General features: G+C 42.1%; 5 protein-coding genes and 1 long non-coding RNA gene across 14 annotated transcripts; 5 read left to right on the plus strand and 1 right to left on the minus strand.

Moving 5' to 3' along the window:
- Positions 1 to 232: 232 nt before the first annotated feature.
- Positions 233 to 1,111, plus strand: LOC120704813. The gene is made up of 2 exons (XR_005687698.1): positions 233 to 433; positions 514 to 1,111. It is a non-coding gene; the product is annotated as an uncharacterized LOC120704813 (long non-coding RNA).
- Positions 1,112 to 9,023: 7,912 nt separating this feature from the next.
- On the plus strand, positions 9,024 to 12,057 carry LOC120704116 (terpene synthase 2, chloroplastic-like). 3 transcript variants are annotated; one of them, XM_039988489.1, is made up of 7 exons: positions 9,024 to 9,358; positions 9,554 to 9,755; positions 9,874 to 10,249; positions 10,425 to 10,643; positions 10,904 to 11,042; positions 11,205 to 11,459; positions 11,605 to 12,057. In XM_039988489.1, the coding sequence occupies exons 1-7, from the start codon at positions 9,179 to 9,181 to the stop codon at positions 11,878 to 11,880; spliced, it is 1,647 nt and encodes a 548-aa protein (XP_039844423.1). In that variant the 5' UTR covers positions 9,024 to 9,178; the 3' UTR covers positions 11,881 to 12,057. The 3 variants fall into 3 exon arrangements, with proteins under 3 accessions (XP_039844423.1, XP_039844489.1, XP_039844348.1); XM_039988555.1 differs by having other exon boundaries at positions 9,563 to 9,755; XM_039988414.1 differs by having other exon boundaries at positions 9,530 to 9,755; positions 11,605 to 11,938.
- Positions 12,058 to 12,925: 868 nt separating this feature from the next.
- LOC120647696 (terpene synthase 2, chloroplastic-like) lies at positions 12,926 to 13,675 on the plus strand. Its single transcript, XM_039924561.1, has 3 exons — positions 12,926 to 13,151; positions 13,356 to 13,494; positions 13,580 to 13,675. Exons 1-3 carry the CDS (start codon positions 12,940 to 12,942, stop codon positions 13,673 to 13,675), a joined length of 447 nt encoding a protein of 148 aa, XP_039780495.1. The 5' UTR covers positions 12,926 to 12,939.
- Positions 13,676 to 16,378: 2,703 nt separating this feature from the next.
- Positions 16,379 to 19,523, plus strand: LOC120703667 (protein FAR1-RELATED SEQUENCE 5-like). Of its 3 annotated transcripts, XM_039987952.1 has the most exons (6): positions 16,379 to 16,530; positions 16,627 to 16,694; positions 16,831 to 18,570; positions 18,649 to 18,972; positions 19,049 to 19,115; positions 19,229 to 19,523. In XM_039987952.1, exons 3-5 carry the CDS (start codon positions 16,847 to 16,849, stop codon positions 19,056 to 19,058), a joined length of 2,058 nt encoding a protein of 685 aa, XP_039843886.1. In that variant the 5' UTR covers positions 16,379 to 16,530; positions 16,627 to 16,694; positions 16,831 to 16,846; the 3' UTR covers positions 19,059 to 19,115; positions 19,229 to 19,523. The 3 variants fall into 3 exon arrangements, with proteins under 3 accessions (XP_039843886.1, XP_039843778.1, XP_039843829.1); XM_039987844.1 differs by having other exon boundaries at positions 16,831 to 18,972; XM_039987895.1 differs by having other exon boundaries at positions 16,831 to 18,972; positions 19,257 to 19,523.
- Positions 19,524 to 19,769: 246 nt separating this feature from the next.
- Positions 19,770 to 23,727, minus strand: LOC120703836. Of its 5 annotated transcripts, XM_039988321.1 has the most exons (13): positions 23,314 to 23,726; positions 23,098 to 23,220; positions 22,407 to 23,003; positions 22,175 to 22,318; positions 21,966 to 22,100; positions 21,796 to 21,864; positions 21,666 to 21,728; positions 21,187 to 21,574; positions 20,926 to 21,116; positions 20,665 to 20,849; positions 20,437 to 20,590; positions 20,249 to 20,317; positions 19,773 to 20,162 (listed from the first exon to the last, which is right to left on the minus strand). In XM_039988321.1, the coding sequence occupies exons 2-11, from the start codon at positions 23,098 to 23,100 to the stop codon at positions 20,575 to 20,577; spliced, it is 1,791 nt and encodes a 596-aa protein (XP_039844255.1). In that variant the 5' UTR covers positions 23,101 to 23,220; positions 23,314 to 23,726; the 3' UTR covers positions 19,773 to 20,162; positions 20,249 to 20,317; positions 20,437 to 20,574. The 5 variants fall into 5 exon arrangements, with proteins under 5 accessions (XP_039844124.1, XP_039844255.1, XP_039844192.1 ...); XM_039988258.1 differs by having other exon boundaries at positions 21,796 to 21,855; positions 22,407 to 23,220; positions 23,314 to 23,727; XM_039988190.1 differs by lacking the exon at positions 23,314 to 23,726 and having other exon boundaries at positions 19,770 to 20,162; positions 20,462 to 20,590; positions 22,407 to 23,199.
- On the plus strand, positions 23,252 to 24,563 carry LOC120647706 (terpene synthase 2, chloroplastic-like). Its single transcript, XM_039924567.1, has 3 exons — positions 23,252 to 23,289; positions 23,747 to 23,939; positions 24,095 to 24,563. Exons 1-3 carry the CDS (start codon positions 23,252 to 23,254, stop codon positions 24,365 to 24,367), a joined length of 504 nt encoding a protein of 167 aa, XP_039780501.1. The 3' UTR covers positions 24,368 to 24,563.
- Positions 24,564 to 25,745: the final 1,182 nt, after the last annotated feature.

Below are 25,745 nucleotides of genomic sequence, written 5' to 3' on the forward strand. Positions count from 1 at the left end.
GTCAGTCGCTCTCGGACATGGGCACCTTGATCACTGCGTCACAGCGTAGTATCGAGTGGGAGTATGTATGGCATATGGTTATATTCACTTGGAAGGTTAGTATATACTTTATCATGTTTGCTCTAGATATGCCAAATTTAGATGATGGTCAAGATATATAGAATTATGAGCTAAAATATGGAAATAAGGATTCGCCTTAGTTGCTTTTTCCGCAATGTATCAAGTTGGTTGCCTGATCAACTGATTGGCAAGGCATTGATGCTCGGCAATGTATCAAGTGCAAACCAACTTCTTCGTGCAACCATGCAAACTTCTAATCTGGGCCACATGATCAACATCCAAGGGGCATGGGGGATTGGGATCATCAAATAGCTTGATTTTCTTGGAGTTACCCCTATCATCAGATATTCAGATTGCACAAGCACATCTCATGGTCAGTCCTAAAGTCAAATAAAGCCTTTATTTGCTCACACTATATTTACATCTCACTATTCCTGTTTAAATTAAGTGAAGGTTCAACAAATTTTGCGATCGATGAAATCAATGGACGCTTTGCGCAAGTACCCATGCTGAGTTTAGAAGTCGAACCTGATGACGCAAGGAATGTCCGAGGGATGTCTAACGCACATCGCTGTTCCTACAGCATCCCACGGCAAGTGCGAGGGCGGCAGATCGCCGCTGCTGAATCATCGAGGTCGCAAAGCCAGCACTTGTCAAGTCTTCACGGATGGCCTGCGCTGGTCTGCTGCCTGCGTTGCCTAATGCCTAGCCTTGGCATAATGCTGTCTGTTCTCGATTTCAGCTGTGCAGAAAACCTCTGTGCGGGCAGCAAGTAGGGGCACAAAAAGGCATGCCAAATTGGAGATTGTAATTGATGTGAATTTAGAGTGGAGTTCAGGAATCGTGTGACTGAACGTTAAATTGGAGAATCGTGTGACTGATGTGAATTGGGATTGTAACTTGTGATTGTGCACTACCACCGGCTGTTATCAAACTGCCATACTGAATTCTGTTATCAAACTGGCAGCATCAGTGATATGTTCTCAAATTGATCTGTTGTAAGAGCAAATTTAAGTGTCAAATAAGGAATTTGCTCTTCGTTGTTTCTTCATTCCTATGCATTGCTATCTTTGCAATTTGTTGTTCTAAACGTGTACAGTTAGGAAAAGGGGTGCATGTCTAGATATGTGGGTTAAGCTATAACCACTGGTCGGGTAAGTCTTGCTGAGTATTAGTTGCTCAGGAGTTTTGTTGAAACATCACTGCAGGACACGCAGACGTAGACTTCTGTCCCTGCTGTGCTAAGTTCATCTGCCGGGATGCAGAGGGATGAGAGATTGTGGAGCCAGACGTTTAGTTATGGATCTCCCTAGGGTACACTTTTAGGTTGTAGGCCCATTTTCTCTAGTTGAACCCGGATTTTAGTAATACAAAGTTTGTAAATTATGTCACTGTTAGACGTGTTAGATATTATAGGAAACACATGTCACTGTTATGTGTGAAACAAGAAGTTAGTTGTGGCTTTCTTTTAATGAAAAATGTGATCAGGCACGATCGCAAAAAAAAAAGTTGGTTGCGGCTTCAATTCAGTCACGGTCGGAAAAATGTATGCATCGATAACGAGTAGCAAGCAGTCTAAACACAGTTTGAATGAATCCATCCTCATGTCTGCAGCCAGCGCACAGATCCAAATTGACTTGACCAGGTAAAAGAAACCTTGTCCTGGGCTCTCCTGAATTTATTCCCGGCCGGATGGATCTGTCAGGCTGCGATGCGACATGCATCGCCTGAACCAGAACGACCCAGCAGATCAAATCTGACTGGCTGCTCTGCATTGCATTGCTTGCTTTCATCACAACGCTGACGCTTGGAGATGAGGACATGCAGGACGGCAGGATAGTTTTCACATACGGGAGATCACATCTTTGCCTGCTGCTGTGACAATGACAACGTGGTCTGTGGCCAAAACAATGGCTCTATTTAATTTCCAAAAAATTCTCTACAGTATCTGTCACATCGAATTTTTTGACACATGTATAGAGCATTAAATAGAGTTAAAAATAACTAATTACACAGTCTAACTGATTAGCACGAGATGAATCTTTTAAGCCTAATTAGTCCATAATCAGACATTATTTATCAAATAACAACGAAATATGCTATAATACCAAAACCCAAACTTTTTCGCGAACTAAACATAGCCAATGTTTTGGAGCTTCCTTTTGAATGTACTACTAGACCTTGATTCCTAAAATGTTTGATGCAGCTGGTCCTATGTTTTTCATAGACGATTACAACAACAACATAGACTTTTTTCCCAAGTAAGTTGGGGTAGGCTAGAGATGAAACCCGAAAGAAATAGAGATGAAACCCCAAAGAAATAAGTTCAAGGTTCAGGCACATTGATAACTAGTCTCCAAGCGCTCCTATCCAAAGCTATCTTTTTAGAGATATTCCAATACTTAAGGTCGCTCTTAACCGACTCATCCCACGTTAGTTTAGGTCTACCTCTACCCCTCTTTACATTATCGACCCGCTCAAGAACCCCATTACGCACCGGCATCACAGGAGGCCTTCGTTGGACATGTCCAAACCATCTCAGCCGATGCTGGGTAAGTTTCTCCTCAATTGGTGCCACCCCGACCCTATCCCGAATAACTTCGTTCCGGACTCTATCCCTCTTTGTGTGCCCGCAAAACCACCGCAACATCCGCATCTCTGCTACACTCAGTTGCTGGACATGTCGCCTTTTTGTATGCCAACATTCAGCACTATATAACATCGCCGGACAAATTTGTGACACCCCAGGTGTTTAATTAGATGAACCAGGGTCATTAGCACCAAATCATGCATCTTTAATCAAGAAACGTTGAAATAGATGTGTATGTATGTGTGTCTAAGTGTATATGTGCATAGGTCGAAAACCTTAAATAGTTTTTAAACTGATGCAAGTTTGCTTGTGAAATTTCATGGGCACCTCACTAAAATCATAATAAACCAAAGTCTAGTTGAAGGCATGGGAAGAAAGTGAGTTTTTGCACATGAAATGATAAGTCGATCCACCTTACATTCTCTCCCATAATTAATTTCAGAAAATGCTGAAAAGTTCCGAAAATACAAAGTGCAAACCATAGCATAAATTAATTTTTGCCCAAAACAAAAGTTGTAGAGTTTCTTATAACAAACAACTTTCATGTTCAAAGTTTTTCAAGTTAGCACACAAAATTTGGAGAAAAATTCGAAAAACAATGTGTATAGGGTAATTTCTTTTGCATTTAAATTTGAATTTGTAACTTTCAAATGAAACCTCAAATGGGAAAATGCCTGAAACAAAAGTTGTAGATTTCGACATTTTGAACAACTTTCGTGTTCAAACTTTTTCAAGTTTCAATTGAAAATTTTGAATTTGAATCGAGTCAAACAGTTGACTTTCCAACCCTTACCCTCTCTCCCCCTTTCCTCCTCCCTGCGCGCCGCAGAGCACTCGAGCGCCCGCGCTCGCTGCGCCGCTGCATGCCCGCGCTCGCTGCCCTGCTGCCGCCCTGCTGCTGCGCTTGCTGAGCTCGCTGACACCCCGCTCCAAATGAGCACGCCGCGCCCCGACGCCCGCAACACGACGCGCGCTCACCACCGCTGCCTGATCGTCTCGCTGTGACGCCGCCCGGCCATGAGTGCCTCCCTACGCCACGCCCGCAAAACCCCAGGCCCCTTCCCTCTAGTCACAACGCTCGCTTCCCTTCCCTCTTCACTCCTCTCGCCCAAGAACCAAGCCTCCGCCTCCCCTGTGCCCAGAAAAGCTCACGGCCGCCACCATTACCACCGCCGAGCTCGCCCTCCACGCTGAGCCGCCATCCGGGCTCGCCCCGACCTACTACGACCACCCAGACACATTCGTCGCCTTCCACTCCATCTCCCCGAGCCGCCATTCAGTCGCTCCCGCCACTGCCCTCACCGGAACGCGAGCCACAGCCGCCCGCCATGGCCGCCGCCCAAGCTCCACCGTCGAGCTCCCTTCTCCAGCCCACCTCAGTCCACGACAACCCCCGAAACAGCATCTTCACCTCCCCCTGAAGCTCCACGGCGAGGTCCCGGCTGCCCACCTCCTACCAAAGCCGCCACACCCGGCCGCCCCCGCCAAACCCCGCTGGCGAGCCGCCACCGGCGACACAGAGCCACCACCGCCGCCCCTTTCCATGGCGCCGCCGCCACAGGCCGCCCCGGACCCAATCCGAGGCACCAACAGGTAGCACTCGGTCCCCTCTCCCTTTTCCGGCCGCCGCTCCTCCCCTGCTCCAAGTCCGATCAGGGACCTATTTGCAAGTCCCCAAAACTTTCCAGGGGTATATATGCGAGAGTCAGTTTTGTTTTTCTTTTTGTTTCCAAAAACAGCGAACTTGTAAAATTGATATAAATTCGTAGAAAAATCTGAAAAATTCAAACTCAACTGTTTTGGAATCCTTGTTACAATATCTCCAAGTTTTGTTACATGCACATCTTCATAATATGTCTACATTTTAATCTAGGAAAAAGATTAGATTAAATGGGCTATGTTTGTTCTAGGAGTTATACTCAGTATTTATAGTTGATTTTTGGCTAGATGTTACTTCCTGAAATGTGTAGACCTGTGTAAAAATCTGAGCACCAAAGAACACACCTAACTAGATGAAATCCTAGTCTTTGCTAGATCTAGCTTAACACCTTGCTATTTGTTTCTGGATGTTATACTATAGATATGTGCATGAAACTTTTTCCATGTTTTTTGTAATGATAGATAAACACCACTGTCCAAGTTTGGTTAATTTTTGATCGGTCAAGCTATATATGTGATTTAATCCATGTTTAATAGTGCTATTTCATGATAAATAGTTCTGTAACTAGAAAAATATGAAACATTCACTGAATACTTTACACCATATTAGAATTATTCATGAAAAGTTTTAACACCAGAACTTGTATATCTTGTTATGTATAAATAGGTTTTGTTTCTAGCAGTGTCAATTTGTTTTATTTTTCACGATTAATTTGCTAACTAAAATTTGTTGAAACTTTTACAGTAGGATTCTTAGAATATCTGGAATACTTTGTAAAATCATGAGCACTATTACTGTCATATTCTGTCCTGTAGAAATGAATCTTGTTTATAGAAGAATCTGTGTATTTTAATTTTCATGTTAGATATGATTAATGAAAATGGCTGAAACTTTTATAGTAAGCTTTTTGTTTAGTTTTGTTCTCTGCATAAAAATTTCAACACCATAAACTCTTCCTAGTAATGATAGTAAATAAACTAAGTTTCTTTGTGAAAAATGACAAAAGACAAAAATAAGAAATCCAACTTGCTCTATAAGTTTAAGCCAAGTTAATTACTACTCTATAAACGATTGCCCAAGTAGGTGTAAAAGAAATATTTTACAATTTTATAGTGAAGTAAATAAAAAGTTGTTACAATCACACAACTCATGCATGCGCATTTCATATAGATACGCCTACTCTCGCCGACGGTACGTACGAGCTGGTGCCGGAGTCCGAGAGTGAGCAGCATGAAGCCCAAGCTAATCTAACTGAAGCCGCCGAAGACCCGAACCAAAGTTCGGAAGAGCCCAAGACTAACTTTGCTTAGCAAGGCAAGCCCCGGAACATGTCCTACCTATTTTAAATTTATGCAACTGCTTATATTCCTATCTACTTGTGCATTTATATGGTTGAATGATGAAAAATAATTGTTTTTCACCATGTATGCTATTGGATAGATGCTAATGTAGAATGGTTAATCGAACTAGAAGTTGAAAGCTAAAATCTGAAAATAAGGACTTACTCTTTATTGCTTTTCGGCAAAAACAAACCCCTCAAGCCAAAAGCCTTGCATGTCTAGTTAGAGGGCTAAGTATATCCTAGTCGGATAAGCCTTGCTGAGTATTAGTATACTCAGCCTTGCTTGTGGCTCAACTTTGTTTCAGGTGATATGTTTGAAGATCAGATAGCTAGCTTGACTTGGCCGTGTACTTTACCCCCTGGTTGGTCAGTGGAGTGGGATTCGACTCTGGCCAACGATGACAACGCCGAGTGATGTCATGTACGGGCTTCATTATGACATCTTGTATCGTCATTTAGAATTCGCTTTATTTCCGCTGCAGTTGAACTCTGAACTACTTTCAATTTGAACTTCAAGTACCTTTCTGAGATTTCGAACTTAGTTTGTAATAATTAAGTTAAGACTCGGTAATGTAATATATTTGTGAAATATTGTACTCTCTGGACTCACCTTCGTGTGGGTTGCATGTAAGTTTTGGGTTCGATCAACGCTCAGGTGGATTCTTCGGGACTTTACCCGACAGCCCTGCCGAATTACTCCGTTTGAAGTGCGTGTTAGCCGGGATTACCTTTAGGGTGATGCGCACTTGAGTCGGATTAATTTGGGCGGTGCTGCCACAGAATTGTTGTCCTATAGAATTTGTCTTTTAGCTTTTGTGGCACCCTCTTGTCACAAAGGATACCAGAAGCTTGCCGCCATTTCAACCAGCCAGTTGAAATTCTATGCCTAACATCTTCATCAATGTCGCCATCCTTTTGTAGCACCGATCCTAAATACCGAAAAGTATCTTTCTGGACCACCACTTGCCCATCTAGACTAACGTCTCCCCCCTCATGCCTAGTCACGCTGAAATCGCACATCATGTATTCGGTCTTGGTCCTACTAAGTCTGAACACTTTCGACTCTAACGTGCGTCTCCACAGCTCTAACTTCCTATTAATCCCTGCCCTACTCTCGTCAACTAGCACCACATCATCAGCAAAAAGCATACACCAAGAGATCTCACCTTGTATATCCCTTGTGACCTCATCCATCACTAAAGCAAATAAATAAGAGCTCAATGCTGATCCCTGGTGTAGGCCTATGTTAATAGAAAAGTCAGTGGTGTTGCCATCACATGTCCGGACAATCTTGATAGGCTTTGTTGGGAGGACTTAATAGGAACCGTACGATCGATATTCAAAAAAAAAACCTACGATCGTTGAATCTTGATAGGCTTTGTTGGGAGGACTTTATTTGTGTTGCAACCTGGTTAGCATACCAAAAATATAAATAAAAAAAATCAAACTTGACCATAAAAAAATCTTCTCTGCAGACTGCTATCCTTCTCATGTAATAAACGTGTGGGCATCTCACACCGGCCACATATCTTCCGCACACGGCCTTGGGGACCAACTGATCCATCACAGTCCCACATATGGGCCTTCTAGCTAGTTGCATTGATGCATCCACTGCTTGTGCTTGCATCAGTCATACATAGGACACGTACTAGAAACAGTTATTTTTCTTTCTTTGTTTATAGAAAAAATATTAGTAACAATTTCAGAAAAGGAAATAAAAATCCCAAGGGATAGAAGACATTTGTGTATTACTAGTGGTCAAAATCTTTCAAATAAATTTTAATATATATTCTAAATTAAATGACATTTGTTTGAGAATGGAGAGTTTACCAAACACGGACATATGAATTGACTAATTTTGTCCTCGCACTCGAACACGAGTAAGGAAATCGTGTCATGAATTTTTCAAAGTAGAGTTACTTAGGACCACACTACCAGAAAATGCCTCATTCATCCCTGACTGTTTGTACCTGTTGTAATTTAGTCCGGTACTAAACTTGTCCCAATGCCATTTTAGTATCGGGTCCAAATTTGAAAGCTCTCAGAGCCAATTTAGTACCGGACCAAACCACCGGCCGATACTAAAAAGGTGCGTCCATTTAGTACCGATCGGTAACACCCACCGGTACTAAAATGTGTCATTTAGTACCGGCCGGTGGCTTGGCCCGGTACTAAATGTTCCTCCACGGGTTGGTTCAAAAGAAAAGCATCTCTCACACAATCTCATGTGATGCATAGGTGAGATGGTAAGGAAGCAACGCGCGAGACCAGAGGTCATGAGTTTGAATCCTCGCGACCGCGCACGCGCATTTACGCGTGACTTGTGACGATGCGCGTGTGCGGATCTCCCGAGGGTTCGTCAATTTTTTTTCTTTATTTTTGGGCTCAAAACCATTTAGTATCGGACCGTGTTACCGACCAGTACTAAATGGACCATTTAATACCGGGCATTTTAATCGGTACTAAATGATGTCCCATTTAGTACCGGCCAACCGGTACCGGTCGGGAGCCCGGTACTTAGAGTTCCCGACTGGTACTAATAGCTATTTTTCTAGCGGTGCCGGTACTCCGGTAACAGTCGTATACAGCGACGCTAGCTTCCATCCACATGGTGTTCAAAAGGGAACCAATTAATAATAGTCTCCCCTCTCTCTCTCTCCATGAAAGCGTGGATCTCGGGGCCAGCCAATAATGTTCATTTTCATTCGCACCAAACATATTTGTATATTTTTTTTTGAGGAAAACCAAACATATTTGTAGGGTGCGCGAATTCGAGTGGGCCTAATCGCTCGGCGTTTGCATTCAGCTGTACATGGGTTTCACATGGGCCTCACAGCACAGATCTCGAGAGGGAAATATTTGAGCAGCACACAAACACAAACAGAGACCCAACAAATTACATAGATGCTGCCATGCTGGGCATCGATCAGAAGCTAGCAAGCTACTAGCTCTGTTTCAAATTGTAATAGTTTATTTGACTTTTTTTTATTTTAAATTTGACCACTCGTCTTATTTAAAAAATTATGCAATTTTTTTCAAATTTAATTCATTCTTAGATCTCGTATTGATAAAGCAACCCACAACAAAAATGTGATATTTTGCATAAATTTTTAAATAGGACGAGCGGTCAAATTTGAAGTCAAAGATCTGCAATTTAGAACGGAGGGAGTACTTGCATATAGTGTAATAACACCACAACAATGCAAATTAACATGGCATCTGGCTCACATGCACATATAATTATTTTTTTAGAAAAAAAAATTGTCTCCGGCCTGTGCATCTGCACACAGCCCACATGCATGCATATATCTGAGTGGGGACGAGGGAGACCTGTACCTCCCTATAAATTGGAGGCCCTGCGTTCACCTCGATGCATATCTATCACTCCCAAGCTGCAATTTCACACTGCAATAGCTAGGAATCAAAATATAGAGCCTTGCAGCCCTTGCTCTCGCCTAAGTTGTCTAGCTAGCTAGTTTTGAGTAGCGTCGTTGTTATACTTGCTACTACCTAGAGCTAGCTAACAATGGCCGCCGCACCTGCACGCACCTTCTCCGTGCGCTCCGTGGAGCCTCTTCCCGTTTCAGCTTCGCTGGCGGCAACCAGAAACAACGACCAGCGAGGCCGCCCCCGTGGCCGTTCCATCATCGCTTCGGCGGCGGCGTCGAAAACGCTCCTGCCCAGTGATTTTGACCTCCAGCTCCAGGTATAGCTCATCAATAAGATCAAGCGTTTTTCCTTACTTGTGCTTGTGTTTCTCTACCTTAACCCTAGTATCATTTTATTATTATATTGACGATATATAATGACTTTAGTTTGCTACCAAAATTAAAAGTTTCAAAGTGTTCTGAAAAATATACTGCATATGCTGCTGCAGGAGGGCCTGACAAGCGTGCAAAAGATTCTGCAGGAACGTAGGAACAGCGGCCGGGAGATGATGGCCACCATCGACAACCTCAAGCGCCTCTGCATCGACCACTACTTCCAGGAAGAGATCCAGAGCGCCATGGGCGCGTGCTTGGATCTCATTCACAGCGATGACCTCTTCGATGCAACACTTGCATTCAAGCTCGTGAGAGAGGCCGGCCATGATGTTTCAGCAGGTCAGTAAAACGTAGAGATCGAATTGGTGGTCTGATGAAACATATATATTAAAAGAGAGGGCCAAAGTTGTTTAAATTATTAATTGTTCCTACTGTTATCAATAATGCTGTATAACAGATGATGTTCTACGGAGGTTCACTGACGGCACCGGCGAGTTCAAGCTTGCTCTTAGCAAGGACATCAGAGGCCTCCTGAGCCTCCACGACATGTCACACCTGGACATGGGAGAGGAGCCATCACTGCACAAGGCAAAGGAGTTCTCAAGCAAGCACCTTGCATCTGCCATCAGGTACCTGGAGCCAGGCCTCGCAAGGTACGTGAGGCAGTCCCTTGACCATCCCTACCACCTGAGCCTGATGCAGTATAAGGCCAGGCACCACCTCAGCTACCTGCAGAGCCTGCCCACTAGGGACACTGCAATGGAGGGGCTAGCAATTGCAGAGTTCCAGCTCAGCAAACAGCTGCATCAGGAAGAAATGCAGGAGGTTAAAAGGTAACTAACTAATTAAACAAGTTAAATACGAAATGGTCTTGTTTCATCCATCAGTAATTTACATAAAAGTGTGACAAAAATTATACCCTAGCTTTGTTTAATTTCGCTAAGATTGATCAAGAGGTAAAAACGTAGAATTACCATTTATGGATTCTAATTGTGAGATGTGATGTAGATGGTGGATGGATCTTGGATTGTCTCATGAAATACCAGTGGTGCGGGACCAGGTGCCCAAATGGTACATGTGGGCCATGACAAGCCTCCAGGGACCCTCCTTGTCCGGATATCGGATTGATACCACAAAGATAATCTCACTCGTCTATGTTGTGGATGACATTTTTGATCTTGTTGGCACACCGGAGGAGCTTTCCCTCTTCACCCAGGCAATCAAAATGTAAGCTAGCAGCTGCCATATATTTAAAAATAATTGATTACATATTGATATACTCCATCCGTTCCAAAATGTAGGTCGTTTTGGCTTTTCTAGATTCATAGTGTTTGCTATGCATCTAGATATAAAGTATGTCTAGATCCCATAGCAAAATATATGAATCTAAAAAAAGTCAAAATGACCTACATTTTGAAACGGAGGAAGTAGATTAATAGTTGTTTCATATATACACGCTGACATGTTGTCCAAAATACAATTTGTAGGTGGAATACTGCGGTTGCTGATTCACTCCCCAGTGGCATGAGATCATGCTACAAGGCTATTTACAACACCACGAATGAGATCGCTGATATGGTTGAAGTGGAGCATGGATTCAACCCTGTCAATCATCTCAGGAATGCAGTATGTTACAGACTTGTTTTTTTTTCCTTACACTACTTCTTCAATTTGATCGATCCGCGTATCAATAAAAAAAAATTCTAGTAGCTCCATCTGTCTAGATATATGATCGATGATGGTACTATTCCTGATGAGCTTACAAGAACTTCTACACTTTTTTTGCAGTGGGCGGCGCTGTTTGATGGGTTCATGGTTGAGGCAAGATGGCTGGCAACCGATGAGGCTCCTACTGCAGAGGACTACCTGAGAAATGGTGTTGTCACGTCAGGAGTGCCACTTACATTTGCACACATATTCGCCATGCTAGGGTATGACAAAAGTAACGAAGCTGGAGCAAAGCTCGCCGATGACCACATCCCTTCTGTCATCTCTTGCCCGGCTAAGATCCTCAGACTTTGGGATGACTTGGGAAGTGCCGAGGTCAGCATGCAGAACATATATATAATTAATTTTTAAGTTAAATGTTTGTTAAGATTTTCAAATCCATTCCGACTTTAGAAAGAAAAATCGATCTACAACAAGTTAAATCCTGATCAGTATTTTTGTCCATGCATGGGTTTTGCAGGATGAGGCTCAGGAAGGACTGGACGGATCGTACAGGGATTTCTACCTGATGGAGAACCCTAGCTGCACCCCCGGGGACGCGGAGGCACACATGCGGAGGTTGATCGCGAGGGAGTGGGAGGAGCTCAACAGGGAGTGCTTCTCCAGGAGGACCTTCTCCTCTAGGTTCACACAGGCTTCTTTGAACGTGGCCAGGATGGTCAGCGTCATGTACTCGTACGACAAGGAGCAGAGGCTCCTTGTTCTCGAGGACTACGCGACGATGCTGCTGCTTTGAGACTGCGTGGTCGATGAGAAATTGAGAATAACCCACGCAGCAATTTGTTCAGGAAGCAGCAGAGCGCGCAGGACTACTATAGCTTGGACCGTACTTTAGATTCAAGTAATTAAATACGCATCAACCCTAATGCATGTTTACGTATACAGTAGTACAAGTCTACAACAACACAATATATATGTACGATGAAAAGAACAGTAGCCATCCACTTGTTTGCCAAATAAAAAAATACAGTACAATGATGAAGCAGTGGCCACCGTATTATTCTGTACTAGGTTGGTAGTATGTGCTACTCTCTGTCCCTGCACAAGTGCACAGCAGAAAAATCTCCTTCTGTCCTTTTGTTTGAATGAAAAAAAACAAATCAACTCTTTTCGTGGCCAGAGTTCGTTGGCCCGCCTGCCCAATTCGAACTCCCGAGGCTTTTCAATTTCTATATAGGCACACTACTGCTGGCTAGTAGCGGCCGCGGCACCACACGCTGTCTGCTGTCTGTTGACCTGTCTAGTGTCGACACTTCTATTTTACTGACCGCTCATGGCGTTCCGGCCGACCGGGCATCACTACACTAAGTGCTTCTGACCAGCATGATCAGTAGCTATCAGCCTTGTCAGCACTAGTAGCGGTTCTACTGCCCTGCGAATATATATGTTGCGGCCACCAGCAGCTGCCTAGCGGTCATTATGGTTTTCGACCGAGTTTTTTCAGTTTGTTCATTTGTGTTTTCCTTAATTTCGTGTTAATTTCTCCGTTCAAAATTGTAGGTCGTTTTAGCAAATCTAAATACATATTTTTTGATTTGCACCTAAATACATATAATATATCCAGATACGTAGCAAAAACTATGTATCTAGATTTACTAAAACAACCTTACAATTTGGAACGAAGGGAGTATTACTTTTAAGGATGCACTGAGATCCAGTCGACCTTCTCTCAAGCTATTCGCCTCTTCATCATGTGGTTGTCGTTTCGGTTGTATACAATGATACATCAACGATAGTGAAATGCCTCACTGACCATGCATATTGATTATTCATGGATCGACGATGCAGATGGTGGATGGGGCTAGGATTGGCTCAAGAAATACCGGTGGCCCGGGACCAGGTGCTCAAGTGGTACATGTGGCCCATGGCAGTCCTGCAGGGATCTTCCTTCTCCAGATACCGGATTGAGATCACAAAGATAATCTCCCTTGTCTATGTTGTGGATGACATATTTGATCTTGTTGGCACAGTAGAGGAGCTATCCCTCTTCACCAAGGCAGTCAAAATGTAAGCTTGGTCTTTATTTTTGCCATAATAGGGTGATCTCTCCTGCTTCTTTTTCGTTTACTATATACACATATATAGCAGTTCTCAACTTTAAATGCAAAACACCAATAAGTTATCACAAAAAAATGATTATGCAGAGTTTTAGACCTTAATGTATCTGAATGATTGTTTCATGCATATGCTGATACATATTGTGATTTGCAGGTGGAATACTGCAGCTCCTGATTCACTCCCCAGTTGCATGAGATCTTGCTACAACGCTCTCTACACCATTACAAATGAGATCGCAGACATGGCCGAAAAGGAGCATGGATTCAACCCTGTCAATCATCTCAGGGAAGCAGTATGTTACTAACTTGCTTGTTTTTCCCTACACTCCTTCAGTTTGCTCTCAGGAAAAGAAACTAAGATAGTATTTGACATTGCAGTGGGAAGTGCTGTTTGATGGATTCATGGTCGAGTCAAAGTGGCTGGCAACCGGTCAGGCTGGCAACCGAAATGACTGTGGACCGTTGATCTTATAGACTATTACCTCTTAGGAGGTAATAGTTTTAATATTTATTATATTTATTTTAAATACAAAAAGTAGGGATTAGATCTAATTTGCATGCATGGTTAGTTGAGATTAGATCTAACTTGCATGCAGATTAGTTGAGATGTGCCGGCAATGGGAATTTTTTGAGATCTCAGATTTGTTTTTGTTCCTTAACGTGAACAAAAGCAAACATGCGGTGTTTGATTACTTCGAAAAAAAATATGTTCATGGCAATAACGTGTATACGTGACAAACTTGGCTAGAAAAATATTTTTAGAATCATATCATGACCGGTGTCTATGAGATCTGTACCATCTAATGTGCCATGACGTGACATTTGGCAGATGCATTTCTTTGCTCCTCCATGCCATGCACGTCACATACAGGTAGAAATTTGGGTGTAACGTTTTTTTAGCCATGAAGTGACATTTGCCAACCAAATTTTTATTTGTACCAAAGCTTGTGCTAGCCATTAAATTGAGACAAGAAATACTTTTTTGTCCCCTCGAAGCATTAGATGTGACATCAAATTATCTCTTAGAAGCATTTGAAACAGCATATAATTTTTTTATTCTTTATCATAGACATGATTCATACATCAAAATTTTATCTTGTGAGTCCAAGAAAATAGCTCAGAGATGGTATAGAATACAAGTTAAATCCAATTTTTTTGACATGTTATGAATTCTCTAAAACTAATTAAAACATGTGTTGCAATCGGAGGTAGGACTATAATTATCTATCTATAAAAAGTTGAAATAATTGAATCTCTTTTTCACCAAGATTAGGGTCATCTTACCCCTCACGATGGGTCCACTTGTCAGGCCAAAAGGTTTCACGAGAGGAAGTGAGAGATTGGTTTCACTACCGGAAATGGCTTATTTGCCGTGTGTTGGTGGAGGACACCCTTCGGGACGGTGGAGTGTCACAACAGCTCGGGAGGGGACGAGGACCCCTTCGGAAGTGAACAGACCGCGGAACGAGAAGACACAATAAACACACAGTAACAGAGCAACAATTACTCTTGTATTAAATGTCCCATCATGAGGAAATATACACGGCATTTATAGGCGATGGTCCAACTACTCCTCGCATAATTACACATTTTTACCCTCCGACGGCTAGATTCTAGAAATATTTCATGGGTATACATGTAATCTTACAACGATCATGGATTACAGCTTGCATTCATCCATGGTCCCACGTCGAGCCCACGTGCTATTCGCTTGCTTGATGCTCGACCTCTTTGCTTGGTGGGCTTCGGCCCAGGTTGTATGAGTGGACCTGAAGGAACCCTCCCGCCGGAGGTCTTCACTAAGGTGGCTTCCCCAACACTGTGTGTTTACATCTTTGCCGTGTGCCTTATATCGGCCACATGGCTAAGATTCTGTTTGCATGAGACAATTATTAAATACACATCAAATAAGGCACACATGGCATATAGGTTCTTTGCTCGTTTGCAGGACAAGAATACACACGGCAAAATAACACGTTTGTCGAGTGCCCGAATCCAGGCACACGGCCAAGTAATAAAATTGTCGTGTGTTTGTTTAGCACACGACGCCAAAGGATGCTAGCCCAGTTGGTTAGTCACTCCAGCGACACCCCTCAGGTCCTGAGTTCTACTCCCCGTGGGAGCGAATTTCAGGCTGAGGGTAAAAAAAATCCCCTCGCTGGCCCCGTGTGCCAAAGCACTGGTTGTGAGACGACCCAGGTCGTCCTGAGGACCCTTACATGGCCCAGGCAGGTAGTTCCCAGGGGTTACGTCTCCCAATGTCAGGGCGGGGCCAGGGTTCGGGGATTTTCTCGGTCGGGGAAGCCGAGGCTTCTTCTTAAGCTAATACCGGTGGGGCGGTCTTTTCCCACCCGGCCGAGTTTTTTTTGTTTAGCACACGACAAAGTAATAAATTTTTTTTCTTTTTTCACCAAGAAACTTTTTTCTACTATTCACATACAACATGTGGTAAACTATATTAAAATTTGGTACTTTTTGTATTTATTTGCTATATTTAACCAATAAATTATATTTCAACCAATTAATTGTATTATATTTAACCAGTATGTATTCACAAATGTACTATATCGTCATCTATAGCCTATGGGCCGGATTCAACAAAAAGCCCAGCAAAAGAAAGCCAAAATTCTGAATCCCTCCCACCCTAGCCCGAGCCGGCGAGCCCCCTTCGGTCCTTCCCAGTCTGTCCGCCCCCCTCCCTACCGCCGCCGTCTGCACCCCAGACGGCCAGACCCAGCCAGTGCACCTCCGCCTCTGGCCCTCCGGCCCCTCCGTCCTCCGCCCAGCGCCCCGGAGACATATCTGGTGCAATCACGGAACTGGTGAAATCACCGTGCAATCCGACTAAAAAGGTCTTCAAAAAATTCTAAAAAAAATCATGAATATACATCTCGGTCTACCCCATCTACATATAAATTTCCACGATCAAATTCATCTTACACTTGCAGTTACAAAAAAAAGACAAATTTTCTGACAATCAGTAACGTTCAAATGCAGTCCAAATTTGTCTTTTTTGTAACTGCTAGAGTAAGATGAATTTGACCATGAAATTTTATATGTAGATGGGGTAGACCGAGATGTACATTCATGATTTTTTTCAGAATTTTTTGAAGACCTTTTTAGTCGGATTGCACGGTGATTTCACCAGTTCCGTGATTGCACCAGATATGTCTCCCAGCGCCCCAGCCCCAGCGTCCGGCTCTGGCGATCGGCTTCCGAGCTCCCCAACTTCAGCAGGGCTGCAGCCCACAGGGGGGTAGTACTGAGGGGTGGGGGGCAGCCGCCAGCCGGGACATCCAGGGGCGGCGAGTGCGGAGCGCCCCAGCAAGGTAAGATGATAGCTGGGCTGCCGTGGGGCCGCCCGGCGGAAGGCATGACCAACTCGATTTCTTCCCATCCAGTCTTGATAATTTCCGAATTTGTAGGTTCAGGGCCAAGTTCCTGAAGCGGGGAGTGAAGGAGGTCATCAGGAGCAACAGCAGTGGGAACAAAGGTTTAGTACTTTCCATTTGATCTTCCTGTTCAGCTTTGTCCATATATTTGACAAGGGTGTCAGCCAAAGAAATATTGCAACTTTTAGTAGATACGCCCAGTTGTGTGATATTAAACTTCTATATAATTTTTAATAGGTAACAATAATTTAGCATGTCAGCACCGACCCAGACACTTGAAGAGTTAGCTGAGTATGAATATATTGTAGAGAAGACTTTCCTTTCTGAGGATAATGGGTATGAGTTCTTCAATGCTTTTGCAAGGAATAAAGGGTTTAGTCTAAGAAAGGGGAAGGTTACACGTGCACCAAACAAAGATGACATCTCAAGTCGTCAGTATTTATGCTCAAAAGCGGGGGCTAGGCAACCTAAATTCTTGATCATGGAAGATAAGAAAAGGAGACCCCGGCCAGTTACACGGTTTGAGTGTCCATTTGAGGTGGTGATTAAACATAAACCTGAGATGAATGTATGGTATGTATATAAGTACATCGATACGCACAACCATGTTATGGCCAGATCAAATGAAGTAGGTTTCCTCTTCTCGCATCGTAGAATTTCAGACCGGCAGAAAAAAGAAATCTTAGCATACCAGACTGCTGGTCTAAGGAAATATCAAATTATGGATGTTTTGGAGCAGCAATATGGGGGACCTCATAATGTCGGTCATGTCACTAAGGATCTGTATAATTTTTCATATTTGAATAAAAAAGCAAAGATTGCAGATGGTGATGCAAATGCTGTGTTGCAGTTTATGAAACAAAAGCAACTAGAGGATTCTGAATTCTTCTTCGAGTATAAGACTAGTGCTGAAGGTCGCTTGCTTAATCTATTTTGGTGTGATGGACAATCTCGCCTAGATTATCAAGCATTTGGGGATTTGGTAATTTTTGATAGTACATACCGAACAAATAGGTACAAGATGCCATTTGTTCCTTTTGTAGGCTTGAATCATCATCGCAGCACTACAATATTTGCTTGTGCCATTGTTTCTCATGAAAATGTAGAATCATTTGAATGGTTGTTAAGAACTCTTCTAGTAGCAATGTACAACAAGGAACCAAAGTCCATAATTACTGATGGAGACCGTGCAATGCGCAAGGCTATAAGAGTAGTTTTACCTAACACTGATCACCGTTTGTGTGCATGGCACATTGAGAGAAATGCTGCTCGCTTCCTTCATTATTCCATGATCCCTGGATTTAGGAAGCTGATTTACATGCGTGCATCTCCACAAACCTTTGAGAATCAATGGAAAAGCTTCTTTAAGAAGATTAATGCAATTGGTAAACGTCGTAGACGCCGTAAGCATATCAGGTGGCTGACAATGATGCACACAATTAAGAGGTTGTGGGCAGCTAGTTATTTGGAGAATAAATATTTCTTGGGTGCCAAGAGTAACCAGCGAAGTGAGAGCTTAAATTCTCGACTTCACAAGCACCTAGACAGGAAAATGACGTTGTATGATATGATTGATCATTATTTCCATTGTGTTTCTCGCATTAGGAGAAACGAGTCGCAATTGGACTGTGAGGCCTCCCAGTCCATACCAGTGGGCATTACAGAACATCATGTCTTGGAAAACTCAGCTGCTAACTGTTTCACTCCAGCAAATTTTTATTTGGTGCAGAAGGAAATTACAAGGGCAACACTGTATGACATTGGGGAAATTTTGGAGTCTGATGTTTCGACAAAGTACATTGTTGCAGCAAGAGGTGGCACCAAGGTTTTTGAAGTGGAATGTGATGATGAGGAGACCCTTGGAAATGTTAGCTGCAGCTGTTTGAAGTTCGAGTGTGAAGGAATTCCTTGTTGCCATATCATGGTTGTGTTGATTACACTTGGTGCTGCGATGCCACAATGTTGTGTGCTAAACAGGTGGACACTTAATGCCAAGTCTGCTATCTCTTTAGAAACAACTGATCATGTGAACTCAATGAAAGGGACTCGTTTCAGTGAACTGCTTATGTTGGCAAAACCAGTTTTCGAAGAAGCATCATGTTCAATTGATGAATATATGAGATGGAAGGAGATTCTTGAAGCGGAGCTCAAAGGAAAAAGAAAAAGAGAAGATATAGAGGGTGAATCAAGTGGTATTGAAGACAAAGAGAATGGCTTAGAAGCTGAGGCATCACCAATAAATGTCCAAGATCCTGACATAGTCCAAAGCAAAGGAGCTCCAAAGAGGTTCAAAAACTTCTTGGACAGGCCAAATAAAAGGAGGTGTTCAGAATGCAAGGCAACCGATCACGACAAACGGACTTGCCCAAAAATTAAAAGGTGATCCTTTTTCTATATGTCGTATATAGCTACAAAAAAACTGGATTATAAATGACTGAAATTCAATTGACTGCAGGAGATGGTGATGGGAAATTTGGGTCTCTCCATGTCTTGATCAGTTTATTCTCTAAATATTCGATCAGGTTAATCTCCCTATAGTCATCATGTTGTCAATTACTTTATATTGTAGTAAGTACACTTGAAATTCAGTGATCATTTTAGTTACTCTAGCTATTTTGTTGTGCTTTATGTCCAGGTATTTGCTACGGTCGGCTCTTGGGTAGCAAGCTGTTATGTACGGGAACGTCTACCACAGGCGACATCGCAGCTAGAGTGGCACGCGCCCACGACGCCAACACTGATGCGGCAATTGTATCTTTGCTTTTTAGATTTTGTAAGTTGGAACTGGTTGTGTAAAAGCCTGAACCTGAAGGCTATTGCAAGTACGTATCATTTTAACAAATATTCGAGTGAATGTGTAAGTGTTTCTGCGTGTATATATGGCATCATTTCACAAATCTGAATAAGCACGTGTGTGCAAGCTTTCCATCGTTTCGCCTTTCCGTACATGAACATTCAGCATTGCGTGTGAATGATTTTATTTTATTTGATCCAACACATGCGACGTTTTTCATCATATGCACGCATTCCTGTGCAGTGACGAAGCTGGAAAGCTTCATAAGGTTACATTGACAACCGTTAGTGCTAAAAAAGTGAACTCATTTTCAGAAACTTTGTCCGATAGCTATCAGTTTTTTTTTTCTGCTGAGTGCTCAGAATTCATCAAACCTGGAAAGTAGTAAGGAATGCTGCAGAGATCACTAATTGAAAAATAGCATGTCATCTGGTAGTTCAAACACAAACAACTATAATTTAACTCCAATATGGCAAACTTGGATAGCATAGCTAGCAACAAGAGCCTTCTGTTCTCTCTTTGTATGACCAACTCTAGAATAAATCTAAACTATTTTACAAAAATCCTGATGGTTTGAAAAAATAGAGATCAACTAAAATTCTGGGTGGCAAGTACATGCCCTTTGCTGGTAGTAAGCTCATTCAAGGGCGACAAGATCAGCTCAGCTGGCATCTTCTTCCTAAATTTCTCCATATCCTTTTGCGTGAATGGATTTGTTATTTCACTCCCATTCCAAAATTGCATATATTTTATTGTAAAAATCCCGCATGAGCACCTGCAATTACAATTTTTAACCATTACAATAAATCTATGGATAGGTTCAATTCTACCCCCACAATACAAGCTTATGAAAATTCTTACGCATCATGTTGTCGTGGAATGTTTTTCTTCACAACAACATCCCATTGTAGAATGTCATAGTTACTCCACCTGGACTCCAACTTGTCAGATGATGCCAAAATTGCTTGCAAAATTGAATGAATTCCACATCTCTGAAAGGTAGCTTAAGTCAAAAAAATTGTACGATTAGCTTAATAGTTTCAACTTACTTGCTTAACAGTATATCGCACATACCAATTCGACTAATTCTTCTTCATAATTTATGGTCCTATTGAAAGAATCGAGAACTTGAATTTCATTTCTAGCAGGGTACAGAACACAGAGCCACCAGTGACTTTTTGTATTATTCATGGGAATGAAGACCTACATTAACATGGACATTAACTTTTAGAATCTGCATTAAGTTGTGAAATGGAAAACTATGATATCAGTGTTACCATATCAGCTCCAACCAATTCCTGAGCAGACTATGGCACAACCTCCACCAAGGTACACCAGTTTGTACCCAAGCTTTCCCAATCATTCGTAACCACTGACAATTGACATCTAAAAGTGCATGCTTTATCTCGTTAGTATCTTTTTTCCAATCAGAGTTGAATATAGTTGCATAGGAGTCTACTATCTGCATGCATACATAATAATATTAATTACCAAGAAATTTTCTATGGCAAATACATAAATTAAAGTACACGACTTACCCCAGAACATAACCATTTGTCTCCTGCATCCTCTCTCACACGTGTTACTAGACATTTCAATTGATTAGCACCCAGCTCAATTCCACCTATGGATACTAGACTTTTTTTTGGTTCAGTCGCTAATTCCTCCAAAATATATTTAATGGCGTGAAGTTCCAAGTCACTTAACTCTAGTCCTTTTGTAATGTCGCCTGCATCATTGTTAAACATTAATATATAGAAAGTATCTGTTCAATGAAAAACCAAAGCATGAACACATACCAACATTTGGACAATTAGTTTTTGTTGTAGATACCCTATTCTGCTTTGTGCCTATGTACGGAGACTTGCAGACTTTGCTTGGTTGCCTATTGGTTCTGGTTTTTACCTTTTCAACCAGTGTAGGACTCAAAACAAAATCAATTTTCCTCTTTGCTCCTGAAGATAAGTTGGATGAAGAAACCTCCCTTTCATCACCAGTACCCTGCTCCGGACATGGTTTTTCTTTCTCTGATTTATCCATACTGTTTGCATGACTTGCCAACTCACTTTCCTTTTGAACATTGGAATTCGATTCTCGCGATTTGCTAGTACCCGATGAATCACATTGTTTTCCCTCACACTTTGTAGACCTATTACTTCTAGTTCCATCAAATAGCTTGACAACCATCTAATATTTTCAATGCAAATGACGTAAGCAGCTTTATACTAACCATTCACATACATGTATTATAAATAATAGAGCAACTTGAATTTATAACCTGCACAACCGTATGCAACTCCGGGAACCTAACAAATAGGGATTTCATTGCTTCCATTGATTCCTGAAATACAATGGACACTAACATAAATACGACTCAAATTCATTTCTTAAAACATACAGATATGTACCTTTATCTTGATTTCGTCATCCTCCATAGCATCACGCAGGTCTTCTTGATTTACATCTTCCTGTTCAACCTTAAAAAGAAATAAGAGTAACTTTAAATGGACAACTAACAATTGACCAACAAACTTGGTTAATGCATTTACTGTCCAAAAGTGCAATTAAAAAACATTACATTCTCATTCCAATCCTTATTTTCAGATTTTTCGTATCTCATTCCCTCATTATATTGGTCATCACCAATATCCTGGTAAAAATTATCATTACCAGTGTGCACTTTGGACTCATTCGGTTCCAATTCCGTGACCACCTGCACCATAAAAAAAGAAGCTTCACATCCATCACTAGATAAAACAGAAGGCAAAATAACACATTCCAAATTACCTTTTCAGCCCCAAATTTCTTTATAGCTTGAATGCGTGCTCGCTTCAAAACTTTGTCTTCATTCCAATTTCTTATCAACGGATGTTGATGCAGTGTATAATCTAAGCCATCACCAGATGCTTGAAAATGCTCAAAAAACCAAACCTGGGCACATAATATTAATCATTGATGTCTAACATTTTCAGTACTACCATGAATAATACTAAAACTAGTACAGACAAAAAAAAAACACCTGGAATAGTGCCAAATTTCCAGCAAGTCCTGTTCTTCTGTTCTTCTTGAATTCAACCAGGTTGTCCAACAAATGAACTAATGTGAATCGCGCCCAATTGAGATTCTTGATTCTTGAAACATTAACCACCAACTCTAAATAGTTGCTGGCAACATAACCCTTAGAACTAGGTGCCAAAATTGTTCCTATAGCATATAGCACAAACATCCTAGCAAAGTGATCAGCATCAGCCTCCCTTGGTATTCTTTCCTCCAAGTATTTGAAAGTGATTGATGTATCACCCTTTTGTTTATAAACACTAAACCATTTACGGTCTGCTTGCTTCCTACTAATTTCAATCTTTTCTCCTTTGTCAACTAGACCTAATATGCAGTACACATCCCATGGGGAAATAGAAACCACGTGGCCCTGAATTGTAAAGGTCCTATCTGCTGCATTGAATTTTTCAACAAGACTCTCCACTAGCATACGTTGAATAGGCATCGATGGAATATTAAGTAACTTGCCTAATCCTATTTTTTCAACTATATCCCTTTGATCCTTTGTCAATTTCCTGCATAATGCAGCAAATTTTCCTGGCATACACACGGTTGCAACCTGGTTATCAAACATATAAAAAACAACAAAATATATCAAATTAAAAAATGACTCTGAAGGCCTTGTCCATAATATATTACAAACAAGAACGTACCATCTTTGATCAGCACACAACTCGATTCACCAACTCTATGGAGTGGTCAATCCCTTAAACAATCTAATGGGAGTAGCTTTATTCTGTATTCTCCATCTCCTTCAGTTTCACCCACAGATGAATCTAAAGCAAAGTCTGCTGATAAGATACAGGGATGGGGATAGAGGGCCAAAGCGTTGCTCAGCAACCTCGGTGGCAGGACATATTCCGGCTTACCTTTCCAGCCGTGGCTGACGGACGGCGGAAGCCGATGTGGCGGACCACCGGGATGCACAACACGCAGTGGCCGCCGGCAAGACGCCGTCGAGTGCAGGGTCGGCGTACAAGGCGGCGGCAGCCTCTATGTAGCGATGGAACCCTAATCCATGCCTATGTTGAATCCATCTCCGAGAGTATAGGAACCAGGCTAACAGAATCATGAATCTCGGAACGAGGGCGGCGTAGGAGGCGGCGGCGGCGGCAGTCGGATAGAGATTGATTTGCCTCACCCGTCGCCGCTAGAAGTCAGGCGGGTCGCTAGAGCGGATGCGGCTGGGAGTCATAATTATTTCAATGTTTAAGATTAACATAATCAATTAATTAATTAAGAAATGGACGGCTGGGAATCATTTGAGGTCTTACCTCCTGGGAGGTAACCGGTGTACCGTAGCGTCGCCCATCTGAGAAATGGTGTTGTCACTTCCGGAGTGCCGCTTATATTTGCGCACGTATTCTACCTTCTAGGGCAACATCATGTAACAAGTACTAATGAGGATGCTGCAAAGCTCAGTGATCACACCCCTCCGGCCATCTTTTGCGTGGCCAAGATCCTCAGACTTTGGGATGACTTGGGTAGTGCCAAGGTCTGCAGAACGCACACTGCTGCTTGTTAAATGCTTTTCACAAAATTAATCTGATCCGATCCATAGTGAAATTTTCAGTATATAGATCTAGCATGCATGAAACCCTTGATTATAACATTTTTTTTAAATTTATCATGGATCTTATTAATTTGCAGGATGAAGCACAGGAAGGATTGGATGGATCCTACAGGGACTTGTACTTGGAGAACCCTAGCTGCACCCCAGCCGACGCCGAAGAACACATGCGGAGGCTGATCAAGAGGGAGTGGGAGGAGCTCAACAGGGAGTGCTTCTCCAGGAGGACCTTCTCCACCAGCTTCGCACGAGCCTGCTTCAACGCCGCCAGGATGGTCGGCGTCATGTACTCGTACGACAAGGAGCAGAGGCTCCCAGTCCTGGAGGACTACATGAGGATGCTGCTGCTTTGAAACTTTTGTTTGCTCCATCTCCATGAGAACCCATGCATGTGACATCATGCATGCGTGATTTATCTGCTCCTTAGTTTTCACCAGCAATGTACTTACTGCTTAATAGAAATCACGTAATTATATGGGTGAGGAAGTGATGGTACGCTTAGGGTCATTGTATATATTTGCTTTCTTTTTTATAGACTTTTTTGGGGCATTTATGTTTTTACCCCTACTTTGAAGTGGAATTGCGATTTTGCCCTTATTTTTTAACTTTGTGATTTTGCCCTTTACTATTCACAAATCACTGCGATTTTACCCACCCCTAGTCAACGGTCAAAACAGAGGCAAATACGCAAAGATTAAGGGCAAAATCGCAACAACTTGTGAAGAATAAAGGGCAAAATCACAAAATTAAAAAAATGAGGGCAACATCACAATTGCACTTAAAAGCAGGGGTAAGAACACCAAAAAACCTTTTTTTTATAAATGTCTCTCTTCTTCTTAATGAAATGCTTGCCGAGAAATTTTTTTAAGGAAAACAATAACGAATGCTATCTATATAGCCATCTCCAGGGACGAAGCCAGACCGGAAGAGCATCAAGTTCTTACGTATAAAATGATGGGGTCATAATAGACCATTAACAACTAGCTACAGTAATTTACCACTTATCTTTTCAAAATCTGTCTGGGCCAGAGGACCCAATGGCAAGGCACAGTTCTACCCCTGTCCATCTCTCCAAGAAACTGCTTGCGTACTCCCTCCATCATCCCAAAAAACAAATCACTCTAGCATTTAATAAATTTTTTCAAAAAAAAATCATCTTACCCTATTTAGAAAGCGCATATGCATGTAAGAATCGATTAGTGCCAAATATGAGTAATAAATAGGGGCAAACATTATCATTTTACCTTGTTAATTTATCCTAAAAATCCTAGTATGCTCTATTATTCTCTTGTTGAAAAGTAACCTGCTATGATTGTGTTTAATGTCGTTCTACATACTACCTAGGTGAAACAATATAATGAATACAGTGTCATATATTACATGGTTGGAAATAAAGCTTGGTAATTGCACATAAATAACAATGATGTGTTGGCCCGCTGGACCGGGATGGATCGGAGGATTATTATTGTCGGTTGGGCGGTACAAGTGAAGTAGAAGAAGAAGACATGCATGTTAGCAGAGAGGGAGAGCAGCAGCCGCATGTACAATGGTATGCATGATAGGGGGGCCCTGTCGGATCTAGATAGACTGGGAGATGCCAAGTTTTTCCTAGTAAGAAGAAACAAGGACCGTTGGATGCTAATGGCATGGTCAAGATGAAGTGTTTTTTGCGCTACACTATAGTATTGTCCTTGCGTTTATTTGGGGTTGTGGATGTCATGTACTCCGTAT

Source organism: Panicum virgatum, chromosome 1K (genome assembly GCF_016808335.1).
Source record: "Panicum virgatum strain AP13 chromosome 1K, P.virgatum_v5, whole genome shotgun sequence".
NCBI lineage: Eukaryota > Viridiplantae > Streptophyta > Magnoliopsida > Poales > Poaceae > Panicum > Panicum virgatum.